This window comes from Mus caroli, chromosome 5 (genome assembly GCF_900094665.2).
Source record: "Mus caroli chromosome 5, CAROLI_EIJ_v1.1, whole genome shotgun sequence".
Classification (NCBI taxonomy): domain Eukaryota; kingdom Metazoa; phylum Chordata; class Mammalia; order Rodentia; family Muridae; genus Mus; species Mus caroli.
Window position 1 is genome coordinate 98,053,684 of NC_034574.1, and position 22,449 is coordinate 98,076,132.

General features: G+C 41.3%; 1 protein-coding gene across 1 annotated transcript in view; it reads right to left on the minus strand.

Moving 5' to 3' along the window:
* Positions 1 to 321: 321 nt before the first annotated feature.
* LOC110294315 (guanylate-binding protein 6-like) overlaps positions 322 to 22,449 on the minus strand; it is a 165,957-nt gene continuing 143,829 nt past the window's right edge. The window contains exons 2-10 of the mRNA XM_021163146.2: positions 21,409 to 21,536; positions 10,784 to 10,893; positions 10,402 to 10,598; positions 8,055 to 8,300; positions 6,453 to 6,733; positions 5,579 to 5,785; positions 4,328 to 4,430; positions 3,806 to 3,999; positions 322 to 2,909 (exon numbers count right to left, since the gene is read on the minus strand). Of these exons, the coding sequence (XP_021018805.2) occupies positions 2,724 to 2,909; positions 3,806 to 3,999; positions 4,328 to 4,430; positions 5,579 to 5,785; positions 6,453 to 6,733; positions 8,055 to 8,300; positions 10,402 to 10,598; positions 10,784 to 10,893; positions 21,409 to 21,536 (1,652 nt within the window). The 3' untranslated portion in view covers positions 322 to 2,723. The remainder of the gene's footprint in view (positions 2,910 to 3,805; positions 4,000 to 4,327; positions 4,431 to 5,578; positions 5,786 to 6,452; positions 6,734 to 8,054; positions 8,301 to 10,401; positions 10,599 to 10,783; positions 10,894 to 21,408; positions 21,537 to 22,449) is intronic.

A 22,449-nucleotide genomic window follows, 5' to 3' on the forward strand; every position in this document is an offset into this window, starting at 1 on the left:
TCTTCCAAAACCATTTTTAGGCACCAGATTGAAATACCAAATATTAACAAGCTTGATGTTTACTTTTATGCATTAAATTGTCAGGACAACATCTGACATTATACTTGGTCAAAACATTTATTTTTTCCTTTTCTGAATAATCCTGCAACTCTCATTCCGTATCAAAAAATCTACTTCTGAAAAGATATAATTCTGGCCACCTCAGCAAAGTGACTACCTAAATTAGAGTGTGGCTGTCCCAAAGGCACAAGTCAAGCAGCCTTGGAAGGGGGAGTGAGGATGATTATAAGAAAAGACAGAAAGAAGACTCAGAGAAAAGAATTAGAATTGGGAAGGTTGCAGGTGAATACCACATCAACCTCAAGTTTATTTTTCTTAGCTTTATTATATCTCTCAGTACCGTGGGAAACAATGTCACAAGGTGGCAGAAATAATAGCTGATGTACACACAGGATATCTTTTCTTATCCAGAGGATTTCCTGTTCCAACCACCAAGATGAATTGAACTTTCATCCCCTTGCCTTGAGCCTCAAGTGTATTTCCTCTTATAGTTCCATGAGTCAGTAGGCCAGGAAATCTGCCAGCAGAGCCTAACCTGACTTGATTGTGCCTGGCAGGTCGGCTTTCACTGAAGCAAACAAAATGGCTCCCAATAAAACAGCACCAAGATCTCTCTCTCCTTTACACAGTTCATTCTTTTGAACTTGACATTTCACAGGCATTAATAGAGAGGAAGTAGGCTTCTCCAAGATTCCAATAATCTTAAGAATGTCTACATTTTAATTTTGAAATAATTAATTTAAGCATTTTAAAAATAAGACCATATTGTTCTAAAATAATATTTTCTGGATATGATGGGGCTACAACAATAGTGACATTTGTTGGAACAAGATACATACTATGAAGCCAGTCAACATCCAGTGTGGAGAGGCAGTGAGCTCATGAGTCCCCACCCCTAGCTTAGGAGCTACTAGCAGTTGGTATCTGGTGACTGGGAGTCAGAGAGTAGGTTTTCTATGGGGATGTGGGTCATGATCAATTGTCCATGTTCTGGTAGATGGTGTCTAATGCCCAGGGACATTAGGCCAGCATTAATTTATTCACATTAAGAAGAAAGAGGAAGAGGTGGGGTAAGAGAAAACATGAAGATGGGAGGGGAATTTGAGGATGTCTTAGAGGAGCTGGGGTGGGTACACCTTAAATACATCATATTCATTAATGCACTAATAAGGGTCCTTGTGTCTTTACTCATATGGACCATTATCAATATTAACAGTATATTCCTTTAAATCTTACTTGTAAGTATGTATATGTGTGGGCTGGGGATATGTGATAGAAGTACCAGTGGCTCTTGGGTTTGAGAAAAGGAAGTCAGGTCCCTTGGAGTTAGATTTACAGGTAGTTGTTACCTGCCCCAGGAACCGAGATACCCTGGATGAACATTGTGCATTCTTCACCCGGAGCCATCTCTGAGCTGTCCACCTCCCATGTGCCCCATGTATTCTCTTATACTCTATATTATCATATGGCTCTTAATACAGTTTCCCTGTTACTTTGCAAATAAATATATATGATATAAAAAGCATGCATAAATTATTTTGATTGCCTGTTGAAATAACATTTTGATATGTGGCTTTACAAAAAAATGCATTATTTAAATTACTTTTAAAAATGGAAAGCCTTAAAGGAAAACATCATTAAGCTGCAAATATTATGCTTCCTGGTACTCAAGTCTTGTTCTTGGGTGAATTCTAGTGGCTTATGCCATTTCTAGAAGCAGATGTTTCATCATGCAGTGGTGAGTTTTAACTTATTGTCAATATCACTGTCACTTTCCCAGCACTCTTCATGAAATGTGTAAGACTGAGAACATCATGGAATGCACACATCACTTCAACTTTTGACTCCAACTTAATCTCTCTAGATGAAGCCAGTAGACTAGGTTTTTTACTAATCTTCCAGAGGGCATTTCATTTGTGTTCTTGTATGTTTGCATGGGATAGTAGCATTTCTAATAATAATCACACAGTTGTATGGTGTTTTGACTTTACTTTTAAGATATATTTTAGCTCAATTCAGATCATTTTACAGATAGCTTGACTGGCATTTGTTTCTTGTCTATATAGTACTCCAAGACCAAGTCATATTGAAATTCACTGCCAATCAAACAAGTGATGTTTAATTAGTTTCCGGGATTATCACAATTATGATATCAATGAATTTCCTCTTGCTGAGATGAAATACCCTCACAAAACCAACTTAAGAAAGGGTTTGTTGTGGTCTATGAATCATGATGATACACTCTGTCAAGGCTGGAGAATACATTCTGAGAGAAGTCGAGGCTGGCTTGTTGTATTGCATCCACAGTCAGGAAGCCACAAGTGGTAGGGCCATTTGTTTTCATCTTTCTCTGTTTCTTCAGTACACAGGAACAGTGCTGCCCACCCGTAGGATGGGTTTCCTACAATATTAACCTGAGAGAGTCCCCCATAAGCTAACCTGGGCTACATGGTCCTCATAGGAGTACCATAAACCTTGTCTCCTTGCTGATTCTATATGCAGTCAAATTGGCCAACAGTAATTACATGTAATTACTAATTGCGTAGCTTCCATAGGACTCATTTCAAAAATGTGTCCTCTAAAGGCTAACATTGTCTTTGCAGGCATGTATGAAACAAAGTGTATTTCACAGTCTATCATTTCCACAATTGTGAAGGACTCAATCATAAATGCTTTAGATAACGGAAAAGGTAATGAAAAAAAACTGTAGAAAATCCATTTAAGAGAGCGTCCTCAATTCGATCAGTGTTTCCTTTCTTATCCTTGATGACATCTCTCAGTTGCTGTATTTCTTTGTTCATTTCTTCAGCTTTCTTCTTAAATCCTTCCTCAAGGAAAGCCTTTTGATCCTAAAACAGTGAACATAACAAAGAAGTAAATAGTGCCAAGTCGCAACATTGTATGACTTAAAGTTTCAAAACTTTAGCAAGCGATCTTTAGTGCATTCCTAAAAATTTTCCCTTACCATGAAGAAGATGCACGAAAGATAGACCTACACATTATGAGGAAGTAGGGTTGAAACTTTACTAATCTTGATCCACCATGTTTGTTCCAGCTGCGATGCTAGCAGAGCTGTGAAGATGTGCTTATGCTCATGCCCAAAAAATGTCACTGGCCTGATTGCACAGCACTCAACCGACTTACACCGTGTGATAACTATATCTTACAGATGGGGGATAACTCACTGGATACTGAACAAGCTGATTACCATCTCACTTGCAGATGGACAATGGAAATCGCTCCAATGTCAAGTGCTTCTTCCAGCATGCTCTCTACCCCGGGGAAAGCTACAGAACCTGCAGAAGCTGCTGGTTCACTGTGCCTATGAGACTGGACATTTCTTCAGCTTAATGTCAACATAGATCATCCTGAGGAGGTTGGGGTTGGATGGGTATGGTTGTTGGGGACAGGCAGGTGCCTGATGACCTGGACAACCCAGACCAGTTGCTGAAATTAATACACTGCCTGCTTGGGAAGTTTATTTAGTGAACCCTCATAAAATTATTTTAAATATTCCAAGTCTATAAGCCAAACCACTGTAGTCATTAAAACCCTGAATGAGCAAAAGAAATCCTGATGTCCCCAGAGTCTACATAAAGAGCAAAATTCAAAGACTATATAACAATCGGGGGGGTGGTACTCCTTAGCGATAATATATTATGATTGTGTTCTTCATGTGACCTGGCTGACAACTTTCTCCCATTGCCTGGGGAATAAGAACCACCAGGAGGATGAAGAGCCCCACCTTCAGTTGCTTCTTCAGCATCATATCATGGTCTTTGATGTCCTGCTCTCTCTCCTGCATCAGCTTTTTCCTCAGTTGCTCTATGTTTTCCTTGTGACTTTTCTCTTGAGCCTCCATATACTCCTGCTGCTCCTTCTGCTTCTGTCTTAGCAGCTCTTGCTCCTTCTCTGCTGCCACCTTCTGGGCACGTTCCTCTGCCCCAGGAAGATTCCGGGAGAGAAGAAAGTGATGGGTCAAGTAAAATGTCAACATTCCAGAACCCAGAGAACAATTCAAATCTCAAAGGGAGCATAGGAAACCAGACTGCCCCTTGGTCCTCACCTGCAGAGCATGTTTCTGACAGTGATGGAGAAACCCTGCCNATGTGACTGAAACACAGCCAAGACTGCCTGTGGCATACAGATTGGGCATACACAGAAAGATAGAAAGCGACTGATCTGGCATGGATTTACTATGGCTTCCATCAGAAAGCCATGGTAGGAATCTGACCTCTCCTGAGAGCCAAGAGACATGTTCCTGTACCTGCAATGGCCTTCTCCCCAGCAGTGAGGGCTGTATCTGCCTGCAAGATGGAACTCTCGATGATGGCCTGTGACTGCAGAAAGCTCTGGAAGACTTCACTTGCCTGTAGGACCAAGAGGGAGCAAAGAACCCTGATAAATCCTGAGAGAGTGAGGACCCATGAGACTCACCAGAGTCCTCACTGTGCCTCATTGTTAAATGCCACAGTGAAGCCTGCAGATGGCAAAAGCTCTTCAGATGCCCTGGATACTTCCTGCTCTGTGGCTTAGTCCAGTAACCTCTGCTAGAGATGCCTGCATCCAATAAGATGCAGCCTGTCCATGTCATGTGCAGCTGTGCACGCTGCAACTTATGAAGCCTTTGGATATTGTATTCCACTGTAAAATACTGCATGGGTGCATATTAGCTACTTCCTTCTGATCTTGCTGTTTGTGTTCATTCATAGGTAAGTCACTTTAGCTGCCCAGGCCTTGTGGTAGAGATGTGTGACTGTGCACAGTAGTGGGAACATTGCTCAGTGCATTTAAATAACTAAAGAAAGGTCTAAAGAAAGTACTTACAATGGTATCACTGGCAATAACAGAGTAATATTTTTGCTATATTATTACACTCACTACTGCATAGGTAGATCATCCTGACAGACTTATACAGTTATCACTCAGAATGCTTTGGGAGAATATTTCTAAGAATTCATACTAAATAGGAGCCACTTTGCACCAAGCATGGTCAAGGTAAAGCACTTGCCTTGCCTTGCAAAGCCCTGACTTTGGTCACCAACACTAACATAAAGCTAAAGGTACCAGTCAGTCTTCATGTACTCTGACTCCTCTTAAGCAGTGTTGTGTGTTCTGGCTTTATGACATGCCCTTCCCTCTGCACTAAACTCCCATGCTCGCTGCCCCTCATCTTCATCAAGTTTCGATGTTTCCTGCTCAACTTCACCCCATTCACAGCCTGGGAATGTTCCCTGCTCCTCACCTTCACCCCTTTCCTATGCTCCCTGCTCCTCACTTCACCCCTTTCCTATGCTCCCTGCTCCTCCCATTCACCCCTTTCCTATGCTCCCTGCTCCTCNCCCTGCTCCTCACTTCACCCCTTTCCTATGCTCCCTGCTCCTCCCATTCACCCCTTTCCTATGCTCCCTGCTCCTCACCTTCACCCCTTTCCTATACTCCCTGCTCCTCCCACTCACCCCTTTCCTATGCTCCCTGCTCCTCACTTCACCCCTTTCCTATGTTCCCCACTCCTCACCTTCACCCCTTTCCTGGGAACCTGCCAGTAGTCATGTTCAATCTTCTCCCTCTTGTCCATGTAAAGCTTGTGTCCCCAAGGAACAAAAAATGTTGAAATATTTTCCATAAAATCCTTTGAAAGTCGATCCAGTTCTTCTTGACAATATTTATTTGATGCCTCTTCATTCTTCGACAGGAAAAGCTCTTTCTTCTCTCCTATTAATTCCTATAAGGGAAGTGTACAGAGATCTGACGAAATTTAAGGAATAGAAGGGAAAAAGTTCCAAGAATCATCATAGGAGAGCCAACTTACTTCCGATGAGAAAGCATTCCAGTGTAATAAGAACTCACGGGAATGTGAAGTGCTAAAACCTGAACTCAGATGCTCAAAAAGATGTGGAAGCCTACACTAAATGTTCTTTCGGTTCCTGGTCCTCAAGACCTTCTGAAAAGACCATCCTACAATCTCTGGTTCCTTGTGGGTGTCACATCCTGAAATTCTATCTTCAAGGACACAATGATATAACAAGGTACCACAGAAGAACGGTAAGCTGTAGAGAGACTCCAGTGAGAAACAGTGTCTTAGGAAGAGAAGATTATGGCAGCTTCAAGGATGCACTATAGATGTCCTGGCTAGGATCACAATCCACAAACATTAACTGGGTAAAGGAATTAGGACACTATATACTCATTATTCCATCTGTTCGACATTACTAGAATAAAAATACCGGAAATTTGGGAAGGGGACATGCAATCATTCATAACTGTATTCTTCATGATACTCTGAAACACATATCTTTAAATAATTAATGCATATATGGCCAATGAAGGCTCATCAACACTACAGTCTTGAAAGGGTAGCACCATGACAGTTAATGCAATCAAGAGATTACCACCAGCTTCTTCAGGAATTGCTGATTTTCATCCTTGAATGAATGCTCCATGAAGACAGCAATGGCTTCCTTCTCACAGGCTGCATGCACACCTAGTAGCTCCTGGAGAGTGTCTGTGGGAAGCCTCAGTTCCTGGTCCATCTGCTCACTATAGTGGTTGACTGCTTTCTGCACAGCTACTGAGTTCTCACGCTGGGCCAGAGTTGTCACAGCATCATCCAGACAAGGCACTGCTCCACTGTTGATGGCATTCACATAGGTTGTCACCAGAGTACCCAGTCCTTTGTGAATCAGGAATTTTAAGGGATAAATAATAGTGAATGGGATCCAAGGTGTTAAAACTATATTTTGAAAATTTTCACAACAACTCATGTGCACACACATATACACACATGCACACACACACACACACACACACACACACACAAACACACAAAACCTCCTTCAGCAAGCTATCAGTTTCTTTGTCCTATTCTCACTTTATTTCTTTGGTTTTCTAGTTCAGGATGTTAAAAAAAATTAATATCCATCCTCACCTAATAAATTCAACTGTCTATGAAAATGTAATTTTGTATTTAATACTTTGAATGAAAACATATGCATGAACTAAATATGAAAGGTATGTCACATTATTTCTGTGGTTATTATAAAAATATAAGTTTGCTTAAATACTAGTGTTTATATTGGAACTATTTAAATATCCAAATTATATTTCACATAGTCATTCTAACATATAACATACAAGATATCCCCTGTAAAAGTAGAAGGGATCAGCTTTAGTGGTTTAAACACTAATTCTATAATATATTAAGTACCTTTTCACTGGTGATTTTATTATCAGTTAAGAATTTTATGCAGGTATGTTACAACTGTAAATACTAATGATGTTGTCTGCATTCTTAAAGAAGGGTTTCTTTTTTTTATATACTTTTTATTAGGTATTTTCCTCATTTACATTTCCAATTCTATCCCAAAAGTCCCCCATACCCTCCGACCCAGTCCCCTACCCACCCACTCCCACTTTTTGGCCCTGGCATTCCCCTGTACTGGGGCATATAAAGTTTGCAAGTCCAATGGGCCTCTCTTTCCAGTGATGGCCGACTAGGCCATCTTTTGATACATATGCAGCTAGAGTCAAGAGCTCCGGGGTACTGGTTAGTTTATAATGTTGTTCTACCTATAGGGTTGCAGATCCCTTTAGCTCCTTGGGTATTTTCTCTAGCTCCTCGCTTGGGGGCCCTGTGATCCATCCAATAGCTGACTGTGAACATCCACTTCTGTGTTTGCTAGGCCCCGGCATAGTCTCACAAGAGACAGTTATATCTGGGTCCTTTCAGCAAAATCTTGCTAGTATATGCAATGGTGTCAGCGTTTGGAAGCTGATTATGTGATGGAACCCTGGATATGGCAGGCTCTAGATGGTCCATCCTTTTAAAGAAGGGTTTCTAATCTACAGTTATAAAATCTATACATTTCAGAATTGGGATACATGCATACTACCATAGTATATAAAATTAAAAACTTATATGCTAATAAGTTCAACATATACTACTCACTAAGGAAGTGTGATTTGAAGACAAAACAAAACACAAAAAAACTCACTATTCCCAGTGACCTTAATTCCCTCTTTGAGGGTCTTGATCTTGGCATAAGTGAAGATGTAAGAAACAAAAGCCTTTGTTACTTCCTGGAACTTAGGATCCAGTTGCTCTTCTGTGATACAATCAAGTTTTTGTAAAAGTTCTTTGTCATGCGTTGGCCGATCAAAGACAAAACACTTCCGGTTAGGAAAGAAAAGTCTGATACATTCCCTGCATGAATTGGATGCTTGCATTCTGGGTTTGTCACCTAGTGTTGGAGGAAACACAAAATTACAGGAGTCACCTAAGCACAGAGGACAGATGAAGGAGGCCCTGATCTACTTGAAATATTCTGCACTTACAGACTCTTTACAATATAATATGCAACACTTCTTTGCATATAAAACAAGTTTGAACTTGATAGAAGTCTGATCAAATATCTCAGGAGTTATTTGACTTCAGTGGAGAAGCCTATGGCTGAAATCCACAGACCTGAACATGGCATCAAGCATACTGTAGCTGTGGTGTCCTGCTGACTGAACAACAAGAGGCTAAAATTGATTTCTGGCCTAATCACTCCTTCCAGAAAGAGAGTTATAGGACAAGAAAAAAAAAAGAGCCAAAACTAAAAGATAACCATGTATTAAAAATAGGAACACTGGCAAATCTAAGATTGACTCCATAGTTACAGAAGGAGAACTACTTTGAGGCTACACAGAACTCATTTTTGTAAAAGTAAAATATACACTCAAAGAACTATATGTAACACTAAGACAGAAAGTCATGAAAATGTGAATGTATGTGTTGTGTATGTGTGTCTTGTGTATGTATGCATGTCTGCTTGTCTGTGGGTGCATATGGAAAGAGTCATTCTCCACCTTACTGGCAAAGGGTCTCTCAGGTGAAATGGAACTCTCTAATACAGCCAGTCTGGCTACCCACCATGCTCCAGAGTTTTCCTGTGTCCTCGGCCTGGATTGAAGGTAGACTATCATATCCAACCAGCATTAAAATAATTCTGGAAATCTTACCTCCAGTCCTCACACCTGGGTGACTGTGCTTTAACTATGGAGTCACCTCCTGGACCATATATTTGGGATTTTTCCTGAAACAATTTTAGTTGTTCATGGAAAGTTAGCAATGTGAGGTGATAGATGTATCATCTGTTCTACTGAGTAACCACTGCCTTAGTACCTGCATGTGTTCTATAGTATTTAGTTACAAAGCTCAAGTTCAACAAGGAAGAAAATTGTATACAGNGCTGTTAACCTTTTTCNTCAACAATTATGAGGATATCCATGAGTTTGAGGCTACTATGGTCTGCACAGGGTATTCCAAGCTACCAAAGTCTACACTATGAGATCCTGTCTTCCAAAAAGAAAGGAAGGAAGGAAGGAAGGAAGGAAGGAAGGAAGGAAGGAAGGAAGGAAGGAAGGGCTAGTAGGTTGTGGCACACATCTTTAATCTTGATATATAGGAGAAAGAGGCACGAGATATGCTGTGAGCTCCGGGCCAGCCCATCTGGTCTACATAGTAGTAACCAACCAGCTAGGGCAACACAGTAACATCCTGTTTAAAATTAAACAATATTTAAATATCTAAATTGTAAGACTGTGCCTACTCCAGAAATTCTCTGAGATGAATAATTGCACTGATTTCATGGGCAGCCCTCTACCAACTACATGTGCAATGTTTAGAGAAAGCAGACAGAAAATGAGAGCAGTGAGCATTCCAGAATTGGTGTGACTCACAAGGCTCCATCTTCTTCACACTTGGGCTGACAAAGCCCATGCCAATGGTTGACAGACCATGAATATAACTGATCCTGACTCTGTGGCATGAATAAAAATGGGTAGCTATGACAGTCAAATAGACTCGGGAAAAACTATACTGACTATGGAGAAGGCATAATGTGAGAAGACACATGTGTTGCAGCTGCTTTTGCAGACAAGAAAATCAAGGCAGCATTAAAAACCTGTGTTCATCTATAAGGAGAACAATGTATCTCTCTGTGAAATGTATTTTAAGATGGGCTACATACAATAAATTCATGAAGAAGAATTAGGCAGCCAAAGGTTTCTTAAAGGAAGGACAACACAAAAACAGACAGTACAAACATCTGGACTTGAGCATGCATTGACTCTAGATGCTAACGTATAAACTGAAAAGAATGTCACCTTGAATAACTTTGCTGTGCTTTAGGCTCTACTCTTTCCAAATAAAATTAAACACCACATCCAAACAATATCAACCAATGACCTAGCATCATTTCTGTAGAACTCCATCCCATTGGGAAGACTCCACCAAGGATGGGAGTCACTCAGCAAATGACACCCCCCCCCAGCCTTCCTACCCCAGCCCTCCTGTACCTGGGATCAGCTTCAGGGCATTCTCCAGGTAGTCATCACTTGTGATGTCTTCCCCATTTAACTTCAGCTCCAGCATGAAATCCCGAACAGTCCAGACAAAGTCTGGAAAGAAACTCACAAACTCTGTGGAATTCTTTATTCCATCAGGATTTGGGGAAGACCTTGCTCTGATCAGCTCAGTGAGCTCTGTGACATAACTGGCACTTGGCTAAGGAAAAGGGACTTCATGCACACGCTCTCATGGTTCTCTTATTAAAATAAATCATTCTAAACACTCTGCTCTGCCCCATCAAAAGCCACATAGTGACAGGACAGGGCAGTGACTCCATATTCATTCCAGAGCACTCAATGAAACATGGTGGCTCAGATCCCAGAAGGATACTGAAGCTGCTCCAGGGCCTGGTGGTTGATGGTGTTCATGCTGTTGTAGAGGAAGGTGCTGCTCAGAAGCACGCTGAGGGCAAAGATCCACAAGTCGTTCTTAGGATCACCCTGGAATATATGTGAAGGAAAAAGGCTGAGCAGAGCACTATTCAGAAGTGACTTGGGCTGATCCTGTGGCCTTGTTACTCCAGGTACTCTGGGGGCCAAAGCAGGAGGAGCAAAAGCCCTTTACCTGGTTAAAGAAAGAATGTGAAGTCAACCTGAGAAACTTAGTAGAACCTATATTACCTTGCACAGAACAAATATATCAACTGGAGCAAGCATCTCAATGTTTGATCAGGTACACTGAATTTCATAGGCAAGGGGAGGGGAGAATAAACTTAAAATCATTTGCACAGGAAGACTTTCTTAACAGGTCACAGATCACACAGATGTTAAAAACAAGAATAAATAAATAGTTCTTTGTGAATAGGAAAAGTTATTTAACATTTATATTTCTCATAGATGGTTACTATCCAGAACATATACAGAACTTGAAAAAACAAAACAAAACAAAAAACAAACACAAAACTGACGGCACGCACTTCTTGGCATCCACAATACTGTCTGCATTTGGTGACTGTATGTGGGATGGATCCACAGGAGGAGCAGTCTCTTTATGGCATTTCTTTCAGTCTCTGTTCCATACTTTTTCTCCCTATCTGTTCTCATATTTTGTTACTCCTTCTAAGCCTGATACAGCTGTCTCCTGAGAGGCACTGCCAGAGCCTAACAAATACAGAGTTGGATGATCTCAGCTAACCATGGGATTGTGCACAGGTTCCCCAATGGAGGAGTTAGAGAAAGGACTGAAGGAGCTGAAGGGGGTAGCAACCCCATAGGAAGAAGGAAAACATCAACCAACCAGAACCTCCAGAGCTCCCTGGGACTAAACCACCAACTAAAAAGTACACGTGGAGTCACCCATGGCTCTAGCCACAAATGTAGCAGAGGATTGCATCAGTGGGAGAAGAGCTCCATGGTCCTGTGAAGGCTCCATGCTCCAGAGTAGGAGAATTCAAGCGTGGGTAGGCAGGAGTGGGTAGGAGAGTGGGGAGCACCCTCATAGAAGCAGGAGGAGGGGGAGGGTGGGAGGGAGTTTCAGGGGGGCTGGGGGGCGGAGACCAGGAAAGGGGATAGCATTTGAATTGTAAATAGAAAAAAATCCAATAAAAAACTGAATATCAAGAAAATACATAAAAATAAATGTCCCAATTTAAAATTAGTGATAGAAGTAAACATAGAAGAGTTCTGAAACAATGAGACACATGTGGCCAAGGAACAAATAAAAGGTGAGCCTCTGGTGTCCAACTGGGACACAGCCAGCATAGTTGAGCTGCATGCTGTTTCCTGAGCTCCACTGTCAGGCCAAAGGCTCTGCATGCCTCCCTGAGGAGTCCTGTCAGCAACAGGAACATCCAGCTAACCCCAGTACCAACCAGATGGCTATAGCATGAAGACACAACCAGAAAGATCCTGGGCAATATAGCACAACCAGGGCCCAGCTATCTTACCACAGCAAACCTTGGATATCCTAACATAGCCAAAGCAGAAGAAGATGACTGTAAACCCAATCTTATCAAGATTTTAGAGGCCTTTAAAGAGGAAATGAATAAATCCCTTAAAGAAATACAGGGAAATACAATCAAACAGGAAATGCATAAAACTGTTCAAGACCTGGAAATGTACATAGAAACAATAAAGGAAACACAAACTGAGGGAATCTGGGAGATGGAAAACATAGGGAAGAGATCAGGAGCAAAAGATGCAAGCATCACCCACAGAGTACAAGAGATGGAAGAAGGAATCTCAGGAATAGAAGATACAATAAAAGAAATGAATACATCAACGGGCCAGATAGTTTTAGTGCAGAATTCTATAACTTTCAAAGATGAGCTAATACCAACACTCCTCAAACTATTCCACAAAATGAAAACAGAAAAAACATTGTCAAAATCATTCTATGAGGTCAGTTTCACCCAGATACATAAAATACAAAGACTCGTAAAAGTAAGAATTTCAGACCATTGATACAAAAATAATCAATAAAATACTTGAAAACCTAATCCAAGAACACATCAAAATTATCATCCACCATGATCAAGTAGGCTTCATCCCAGACATGCAGGAATGTCTCAACATACAAAAGTCTATTAATGTGACACAACATATAAACAAACTGGAAGAAAAAAACATATCACATCATTAGATTCTGAAAATAGCCTTTGACAAAATCCAACATCACTTCATGATAAAAGTCTTGGACATATCAGGGGTATGAGGCACATAGACAAACAGAAAATGCAGCAAGCAAAAAGCCAACATCAAATTAAATGGAGACAAACTTATAGCAACTCTACTAAAATATGGATATATATTCAATATAATGTCTGGATTTCTACCTAAAGCAATAAGAAAACTAAAGGAGATCAAGGGAATACAAATTGAAAAGGATGATGTCAAAACACCATTATTTGTAGATGAAATGATAGTATACATAAGTGGTTCTAAAAATTCCACTAGGGAACAAATACAGCTGTTAAGCACTTTCACTGAAGTGGATGGGAACAAGGCTAACTACAACAAATCAGTAGCTCTCCTATATACAAATGACAGACTAAGAAAAGAAACAGGAAAACACTACCTTTCACAATAGCCTTACATAATATCACAGTGTAACTCTAACCAAGCATGTAAAAGACCTGTGTGACAAAAATGACAAGTCTTTGAAAAAAGAAATTGAAGAAGGTATTAGAGAATAGAAAGACTTCCAATGCTCATGGATTGGTAGGGTTAATGAAGTGAAAATGGCCATCTAACCAAAAGCTATCTACAGATTCAATGCAGTCACAACAAAATTCTAACACAGTTCTTTTCAAACCTTTAAAGAGCAAATCTCAAATTCATATGGAAAAATAAAAATCCCAAGATAATGAAAAGAGTTCAGTACAATCAAAAAACTTCTAGAAGCATCACCATTCCTGATTTCAAGCTGTACTGCAGAGGAATAATAATAAAAACCATACTGTATTGCAATAAAAACAGACAATTTGAACAGTGGAATAAAATCAATGACCCAGAGATAGATCCACACAGGAGATATAGAATAAAATTGAAGAAACTGATACATCAATGGGCCAGATGGTTTTAGTGCAGAATTCTACCAAACTTTCAAAGATGAGCTAATACCTACACTCCTCAAACTTCCACAAAATGAAAACAGGTGGAACATTGCTAAACTCATTCTATAAGATCACTGTCACCATGATACCTAAATCCACAGAAACACTCACTAAAGTAAGAATCAGACCAATTTCCCTTAATAACATTGATGCAAAAATAATCAATAAAATACTAACAAACCGAATGCAAGAACACATCAAAATTATCATCCACCATGATCAAGTAGGCTTCATCCCAGAGATACAGGGATGTCTCAACATACAAAAAACCATCAATGTAATACAGCATATAAACAAACTGAAAAAAAACAAAAAATGATACTATCACATCATTTGTTGTTAGAAATAGCCTTTAACCAAATCCAACATCACTTTATGATAAAAGTCTTGGAGATATCAGGGGTAAAATTTCCATACCTAAACATAATCTACAGCAAGCCAATAACAAACATCAAATTAATTGGAGACAAAGTTAAAGCAATTCTACTAAAATAAGGAACAAGACAAGGCTGTCTACTCTCTCCATATCTATTCAATATAGTGCCTGGAGTTCTACCTAGATCAACAAGAAAACTAAAGGAGATCAAGGGGATACAAATTGAAAAGGGAGATGTCAAAACACCATTATTTGTAGATGATATGATAATGTATATGAGTAGCTCTAAAAATTCCACTAAGGCACCTAGACAGCTGATAAGCACTTTCAGTGAAGTGGATGTGGACAAGGTTAACTACAATAAATCAGTGGCCCTCCTAAATACAAATGAGAGACTGAGAAAAGAAACAGGAAAACTCCACCTTTGAAAATAGTCTTACATAGTATAAAATATCTTGGTGTAACATTAACCAAGCGAGAGAAAGACCTGTGTGGCACAAATGTCAACCCTTTGAAGACAGAAACTGTAGAAGGTATCAGAAGATAGAAAGACCTCTCATGCTCATGGATTGATAGGGTTAACAAAGTGAAAATGGCCATCTTATGAAAAGCATTGTACAGATTTAATGCAGTTCTCATCAAAATTCCAACACAATTCTTTCCAGACCTTTAAAGAGAAATTCTCAAATTCATTTGGAAAAACAAAAAACTAAAGATAGAGAAAACAGTTCTCTATAATAAAAGAACTTGTGGAGGTATCACCATTCCTGATTTCAAGCCATTGCTATTATTATAGAGCAATAGTAATAAAAACCACATGGTATTGCCATAAAAACAGATTGATCAGTGGAATAGAATCAAAGACCCAGAGATAGATCCACATACTTAGAGACACTTGGTTTTTTACAAGGAAACCAAAACCATACAATGGAAAAAAGGAAAGCATCTTCAACAAATGGTGTATTTAGAAGAATGAAAATAGTGTACAAAACTCAAGTCCAAATGGGTCCAAGACCTCTACGTAAAACTGGATACACTAAATCTGATAGAAGAGAAAGTAGGGAATATCCTTGAACAAACTGATTCAGGAAACAACTTCCTATATGGAATACCCACAGCTCAGTCACTAAGGCCAACAATCAATAAATGTGACCTCATGAATTTCAAAAGCTTCTGCAAATCAAAGGACACCATCAGTAGGACAAAATGTCAACCTACAGAATGGGAAAAGACCTTCACCAGCCCTACATCTGACAGAGGGATAATGTTCAAAATATATGAAGAACTCAAGAAATTAAACATGAGCAAACTAAATAACCTAATCTAAAAATGAAGTACAGATCTAAACAGAGAATTCTCAACAGAGGAATCTCTAATTGCCAATAAGCACTTAAAGAAATGTCTAGTGTCCTCAGTGATGAAGAAATGCAAATCAAATGACTCTGAGATTCCATCTTACACCTGTCAGTATAGTGAAGATCAAAAACACAAGGGACAGTATGTCACGTACTTTGGTTGAGTCAGTTTGACATAGCGAAAGCTGGAAAACTGACCGATGAAGCAATGGGTTTCAAAGNGGACTCTCTTCCTGAAGTCTGACATTTTTTCTCCCCAAAATTTTAAAAATCATAATATTAATCCTCCACTCACCGTTAGTCTAATGTATAGACTCACGTGCACTCTATTAAGCATTACCTTATAGTAAATGCCTTTTAAGATTGAATTCTAACATAGCTAAAGCCTTTCCCAGTGTTCTAAGATNCCAGATAACAGCAAGGAGCTTAACCTATTCAGTAACTAATTTAGCTCTACCATAAAACAATAAAACACTAGCCATTAGCTCAGTTATCTGCAAAAAGAGACTAAAAGTCTCACTGAGATAGAAATATTTACTACAAACTACATTCCACACCAGAGCAAGTTGATATACTATCCTGATAATGGGAATTCTCCAAACTAGATAAAATTTAACAAGGCCTAGAGAATTTCGGGGTCAGTGACACTACATTACTCTTGAAGCGTGTCAAGATTTAAACCTCCTGGAGCAATTAACAAAGTGTAAAACTTTTGCCTGGTCAGGGCTAAAGCAAGCGTTTATCTCTAAGTAAACATAGTCTTTTTAAAGTCACTCCTCTTGCACCTGGGAAACTTCAATGTACCGTATCTGTTATGTTTTACAATTTATGATATTCGCTGTAATATAATAGTCTCATGTTTTACCAAGAGATTACATTCAGATTCGACACCTCTCTTGTGTGTGTTTCTGTCTGTCCCATCTGACTCTTTGCCCATCTGCTCGAGAGAACTCTTTCCTACGCAGGCACGGGACCCAGAGGGTCTGCGGCAACAGTACATGCTGGTTAGGACAAGTAGCAAGGTGAACACTCCTCCATTGCTGGTGGGAAAAGAAAAATGCACAACCATTTCAGAAATCAGTATGTTGGTTGCTCAGAAAACTAGGAATAGTTCTACCTCGAGACTAAGCTATATCCTTCCTGGGCATATACCCTGGGACTGTTCAACCAGGGCCTTGGTCCAGATCCAGGAACTGAACCCAGAGTTAACGTCCTAAAGGGCTTTATAAGCTCATGATCTAGTTACACCTGTGACAGGTTAGTTCACCAATCAGGATTTAGGAACAGTGTGATTTCCTTAGGCACAAGTCTTTATCGTACACGTATCCTGCTTTCATTGGATGGGGTATTCAGCTGTGGCAATGGACTTGCCCTCTCTAATATTCATTTCCTAACTTGTCTACCAGGATTTGACTTGTCTTGCCTCACATTCGTGTCTTAACTTGTCTCCCAGTATATCAGTTGTGGGGCAGTGGGCTATGCAAAGACAGTCTGGTCTCCAGTCGAGCTGAGGTTGTGAACCCAGGAGAAACCCAGTAGTGATAATTCACCTACATGGGATGGAAGCCATTTCCTCATGTCTCCTGGAACCCTGGATCCTGTTGAAGTTACCACCCCCACAGTCCCCACAGAGAAGCATGTGGCTAGTAGTCATGTAGACAATGTCCCAAGCTTCTGACCTTCAAGCTAGCTCCTCCCAGTTACCTAACAACAGTAAGATATCAGCCCACTATAAGAGGGGCTGTTTGGCTCCACCTCATGCTCTCCTTTCACTCTCTTACTCTGCTCTCCCTCTTACTCTCTTAAGCTTTTACTTTCCTTACTCTCTCTTTCTCTCTCTCTCTTACTTCCTAAGTTTTTCACCTCTCTCTCTAACCTCTTAGTCTCTAACCTTTCTTCTCTCTCTCCCTTTCTCCCTCTCTCCTCTTGGCCATGGCCAGTCTACCTCTCTCTTTTACATTCTCTCCCCCCCCCACCCGACTTTCTACAATAAAGCTCTAAAACCATAGACTGTCTCTGTTCATCAAGGTCTGCTGTGCTTGGACGATGGGATAGGCTGTCTCCTACTGAGCTGTTTCTAATCTCTAGTCAGTAGGCCTTCCTGTGCTTGAGCCATGGACCAGACTAAGGACTCTTACCTGCGTGGGAACCTCTCTCCCTCTGCCATCTCTCCCATAACTCCGGGGACAAGGGTGTTGCCCCAGGGCCCCTGGTATTGGGGGCTGCCCCTTGTCCACCCCCTGCCATGTAGGATCAGTGGCTTAGATGCCCACCCAGGGCTGAGTGTAAAGTGTCCAGCAATCCTCCCATGTCTGCCTGTCCAGAGCATAAGAGGAACTCTGGCTGGACATGGACTCTTTCCCTCCCCCCTCTTCTCCTACACTCCCATGCTCCACAGTCAGTTACCCAAGTATATGCCTCTTTCTGCCAAGTAGGTTGTCAATTCTCAGGGAGATTTTGGGAACTAAAATTTTCTAAGCCATTACTCAAAATGGAAGTCTTATTGAAATAAATAGTATCTGATATTGGTGCAGACATCTCTCCTAGGTTGGTATCTATCCCAGGGGAGGCTTGTATCATAGAAGCTTATACACTAGTGCAGGAAATGCTGCTGGGTGCTTGGTTCAGGTCCAAGTTTACTGTAGGTAACTATACAAAGCAGTTCTACTGACTTCTATCATGATTGGTTTCCAAGGGCACAGAATGCAACAGAATATGTAATCAACTTGGCATTCAAAAGTTTCCTAGAAACAGTAGAAAAATAAAAATGTGTCCTTATAATGGTAAGCTAGCCAGGTTAACGTTACCTAGACCTAAACCTTTTTACCTAGGCCTTAACATTCCATCTGGATATTAATATTTTACCTAGGACTTGACAAAAAATGTCATCCTGAGTGAGGTAACCCAGATCCAGAAATACACCCATGGTATGTACTCACTTATAAGTAGATACTAGCCATAAAGTACAGGATACCCATGCTATAATCCACAGACCCAAAGAAGCTAAGTAATAAGGAGGGCCCATGGAAGGATGCTTGACTCTCACTCAGAAGGAGACATAAATTAGAAATCAGAGCTGTTTCTGTCAGATGGAGAGAGGGAACTGTGTGGGAAAGGGGATGGGGATGGGAAGAACAGGGTTAGGGAATCAGGTGTGGGAATCAGGTGTGGGGAAACAGGTGTGGGGGATCAGGTGGGCAGGAGTTCAGGTGTAGGGGATCGGGTGTGGGGGATAGAGGGCTGGGAGAAAGTGAAGGTAAAACTTAGGGAGCAGCATCTCTTGGACAAGCTGGAGATAAGATAGGGGAGATTCCTAGGAGGATACGGGGTGACCCTAGCTGAGACTCCTAGCAGGGAGGGATATAGAGCCTGAAATGGCTACCTCATGTAGGTGGGCAGCACTTCTAGTGGTAGGAGGGGATGCCAACCCAAACTATGTCTTGCCTACAAGATGTGCAGGGATAAAGATGGAGCAGAGATTGAGGGAATAGCCAACCAATGACTGGCCCAACTTAGACCCACCCTAAGGGAGACAGTCAACTCTTGGCACTATATTCTACTATGCTTGCAGACTGGAACCTAGGCTAATTGTCATCTGAGAGGCTTCACCCAGCAGCCAATGAAAACAGATGTAGAGACCCATATCAAAACATGAAGCAGAGCTTAGTGAGTTTTGTTGAAGAGTCAGGGAATATGACTGAGGGAGTTGGAGGGGTCAAGAATACCACAAGAAGACCTACAGGGTCAACTAAGCTATGCCTATGGGGGTTCACAGTTGTAGAGGAGATGTGACCAACTGCATCATGTTCCTGATAACTCCCTTGATGGGCTCTTGTAGAATCTCTTAGTAAGCATCACCTGTCAATAAAAAAAAAAAAAGCCTACAGCCAATGAGCTGAGGCAGAAAATAGGAGGTGGGGCTTCTGGAAGTGGGAGGGAGAATTCTGGGGAATAGTCAAGGGATTCCCCTGAAAATCTGAGGAGGAGATGTACATTAACCAGCCACTTAGCTGACCTCAAGTTAGAATAAGGGGAGATTCCTCCTGGGATGCTGAGAAGAGGGACAGAGACAAGCAGAGGTAAGACCAGCCATGTAGGTGAAGTAAGACCAGCCATGTAGGTGAATGCAGGTTAGAATAATAGGGATAAGTAATTAAGAGCAAGTTGGAGAACAAGCTTTGACTTGTGAACCAAGCATTTTTTAATAAATAATTAGTGTCAGACTTGTCATTTATGGGAATAAAGTAGCCGGGGGAGGGGGGAAAGCTTGGATTATTTTATACAGGCTATACCTCTGGAACACAACACAAGCCCTTTATCATGTAGGTTTTGTTGTTGTTGTTGTTCATGGTGGTGGTGGTGGTTGTGGTTCTTTTGCAGCTCTCAAGGATTAAACCACAAACCAAAGGGTACACATGGAAGGCCCTGTGGCTCCAGCCGCATGGGCCCTTGGTCTTGTGAAGGCTCAATGATGACTCAGCCTGGAGGAATGCCAGGGCACTGAGGTGGGAGTGGATGGGAGAGCACCCTCATAGAAGCAGGGGGAGGGCAAGGAGATAGGGCATTTGTGGAGGGAAAACTGGGAAGGGGAATAACATTTGAAATGTAAATAAATAAAATAACCAAATAAATAAATAAATAAATAAATAGGAATTCCCAGCATGCCCTCCCTATGGACTATTGATAAGTTTTACCATTTTTTTTAAATGTAAATCTGAGGGTTGTTCAGATGTCTGAATGGTAAGAATACTTGCTGTTCTTCCAAAGGACTGGAGTGTGGTTCCCAACATCCATGTCAGGCAGCTTCTAACTTTCTGTAACTCTAGCTGTGACCTCTGACCCCCAAGGATGCCTGTACTCACATGCAGAAACACACACTACACATAAGAAAACTAACAAAAATATATCTTTCAAAAATAAAAATATAATTCCTTAACCCCATCCCCAAAATGTACCCTTGGCATCTCAGAAGACAGGTCAGAAGCCATTCTTCACCCACTGAGATAAGCAGATGCCAACCACCTTCTCAGCAAATTGTCCTTACACATCACTGCTCCTAGTAGAAGTGACACTGTGCTGCCTGGGTCACTTTTTAAAACAGAAGGCCTTTTTCCTCTAGAAATACTCACAAGGCAGCACTTTGAATGACAAAGGCTTCCAGAAAAGACTTCCAGGAATAGAGAGGCAACAATAGGGATGGAGATCCACCATCCTTCACCAATCACAGACTAAGTCACAAGTTCCAGCCACAGCTTTCCCTCTGGAGACTGACAGATCAGAGGCTGGCCCCTGATAGTTCTTGCCTCTCACCCTACTGATTCGTTCCAGTTCCTGGACTATATCAGAGTAAACCCACATGGGATTCTTGGAGAATCTAGGAACTTTTTTTGAAGGAAGGGCCTTTATTCTGTTCACTAAAATCTAACTACTACGCCTTAAACCCAGCAATTTTAACTTTTGAATAAATTTCTACTAAACAGAATCAAATCATTCAACCAAATAGCAAGACATAAAAGCATGTTTTGCCTATTAAGATACAGGTCACTTTATCTGAGACTGAAGACTAAATAGGGCACTCTTTATCTCACTGGTTGCAGTTCAGTCAGAATTCACACATAGATTATAGTTAGATAACAAGGGCACAGAAGGCCCAGCCTGAGCCTCCTCCTACCTTTTCCACATCCCCCAGGCCCTCGGTGTCCAGGAGGACCAGGGTGTGCTCTGGCTTGGTGGGGTGTGGCATGCACCACATCCAGATGCCCTTGGTCTGAGACTGCACGGTGGAGCCCAGAGGGAAGCCTGAAGGGAAGAGAGGAGGAGGAAGGTCAGGATGTGAGTGTCCTGCACAGGCAGCCTTGTGTGCTAAATCCTCAGTGCCAAGCTGCCAGCATTATTGTGAGGGATTCTGAAGGTTTTAGGACTTGAAGCCCAGTGGAGGATGCAGGTAACTAGAGAAGGGATTTTGAAGGTTATAACTCAGTTTCCAGTCCCTTCCTCTGTTTCTGCCTGCCTCTTCTGTGAAGCCAGTTCCAATATCAATGAACCAAGAACTATGGAGTAAAATAAGTCAGGATAAGTGCCTCCTCATTAAGGTTTCCTCTTGAGTGTTTTGGTCACAGCCTTGAAAGAGTACAAAGAGGGGGCTATGCCCATGAGGACTGGCTGTAGCAGCAGAATGGAGGGAGTGTTGTGAGTACCTCAGCACTTGAAATGATTCCCCATCTCCCCTCAAGAAAGTCTTCCTTTATAAATGATGGATTCCAAGCTATAAGAAGCATTTAATCAGAAAATGAAGCCACACAAGGTCTCCAGATGGAAACAAAGAGACACCCACAAGGCAGAAAACATGAAGCTCTCTGGCAACTGCACAGAGTGTTTACAGCAGCCATGGTTGTACACACCTGCAATCCCTATATGCAGGAGACAAACATGGGCGGGTTTCCTGTAGTTTAAGAGCCACTAGGACCCCATGCTAGAGCCAGGCCTACCAACAAGACTTCTAAAAAAAAAAGAAGAGAAAAAAACAGAGAAATAAGGAAAGAAAGGAAGAAAGAAAGAAAGAAAGACAGAGATACAGAGAGAAAGAGAGGCAGAAAGAGACAGAGAGACAGAGAGAGAAGGGAGGGGAGGGGAGGAGAGGGGAGGGAGGGGGAGGAAAGGGAAGAAAAGGGGCAGGGGAGGGTATAAAAGGGGCAGGGGAGGGTAGGGCAGG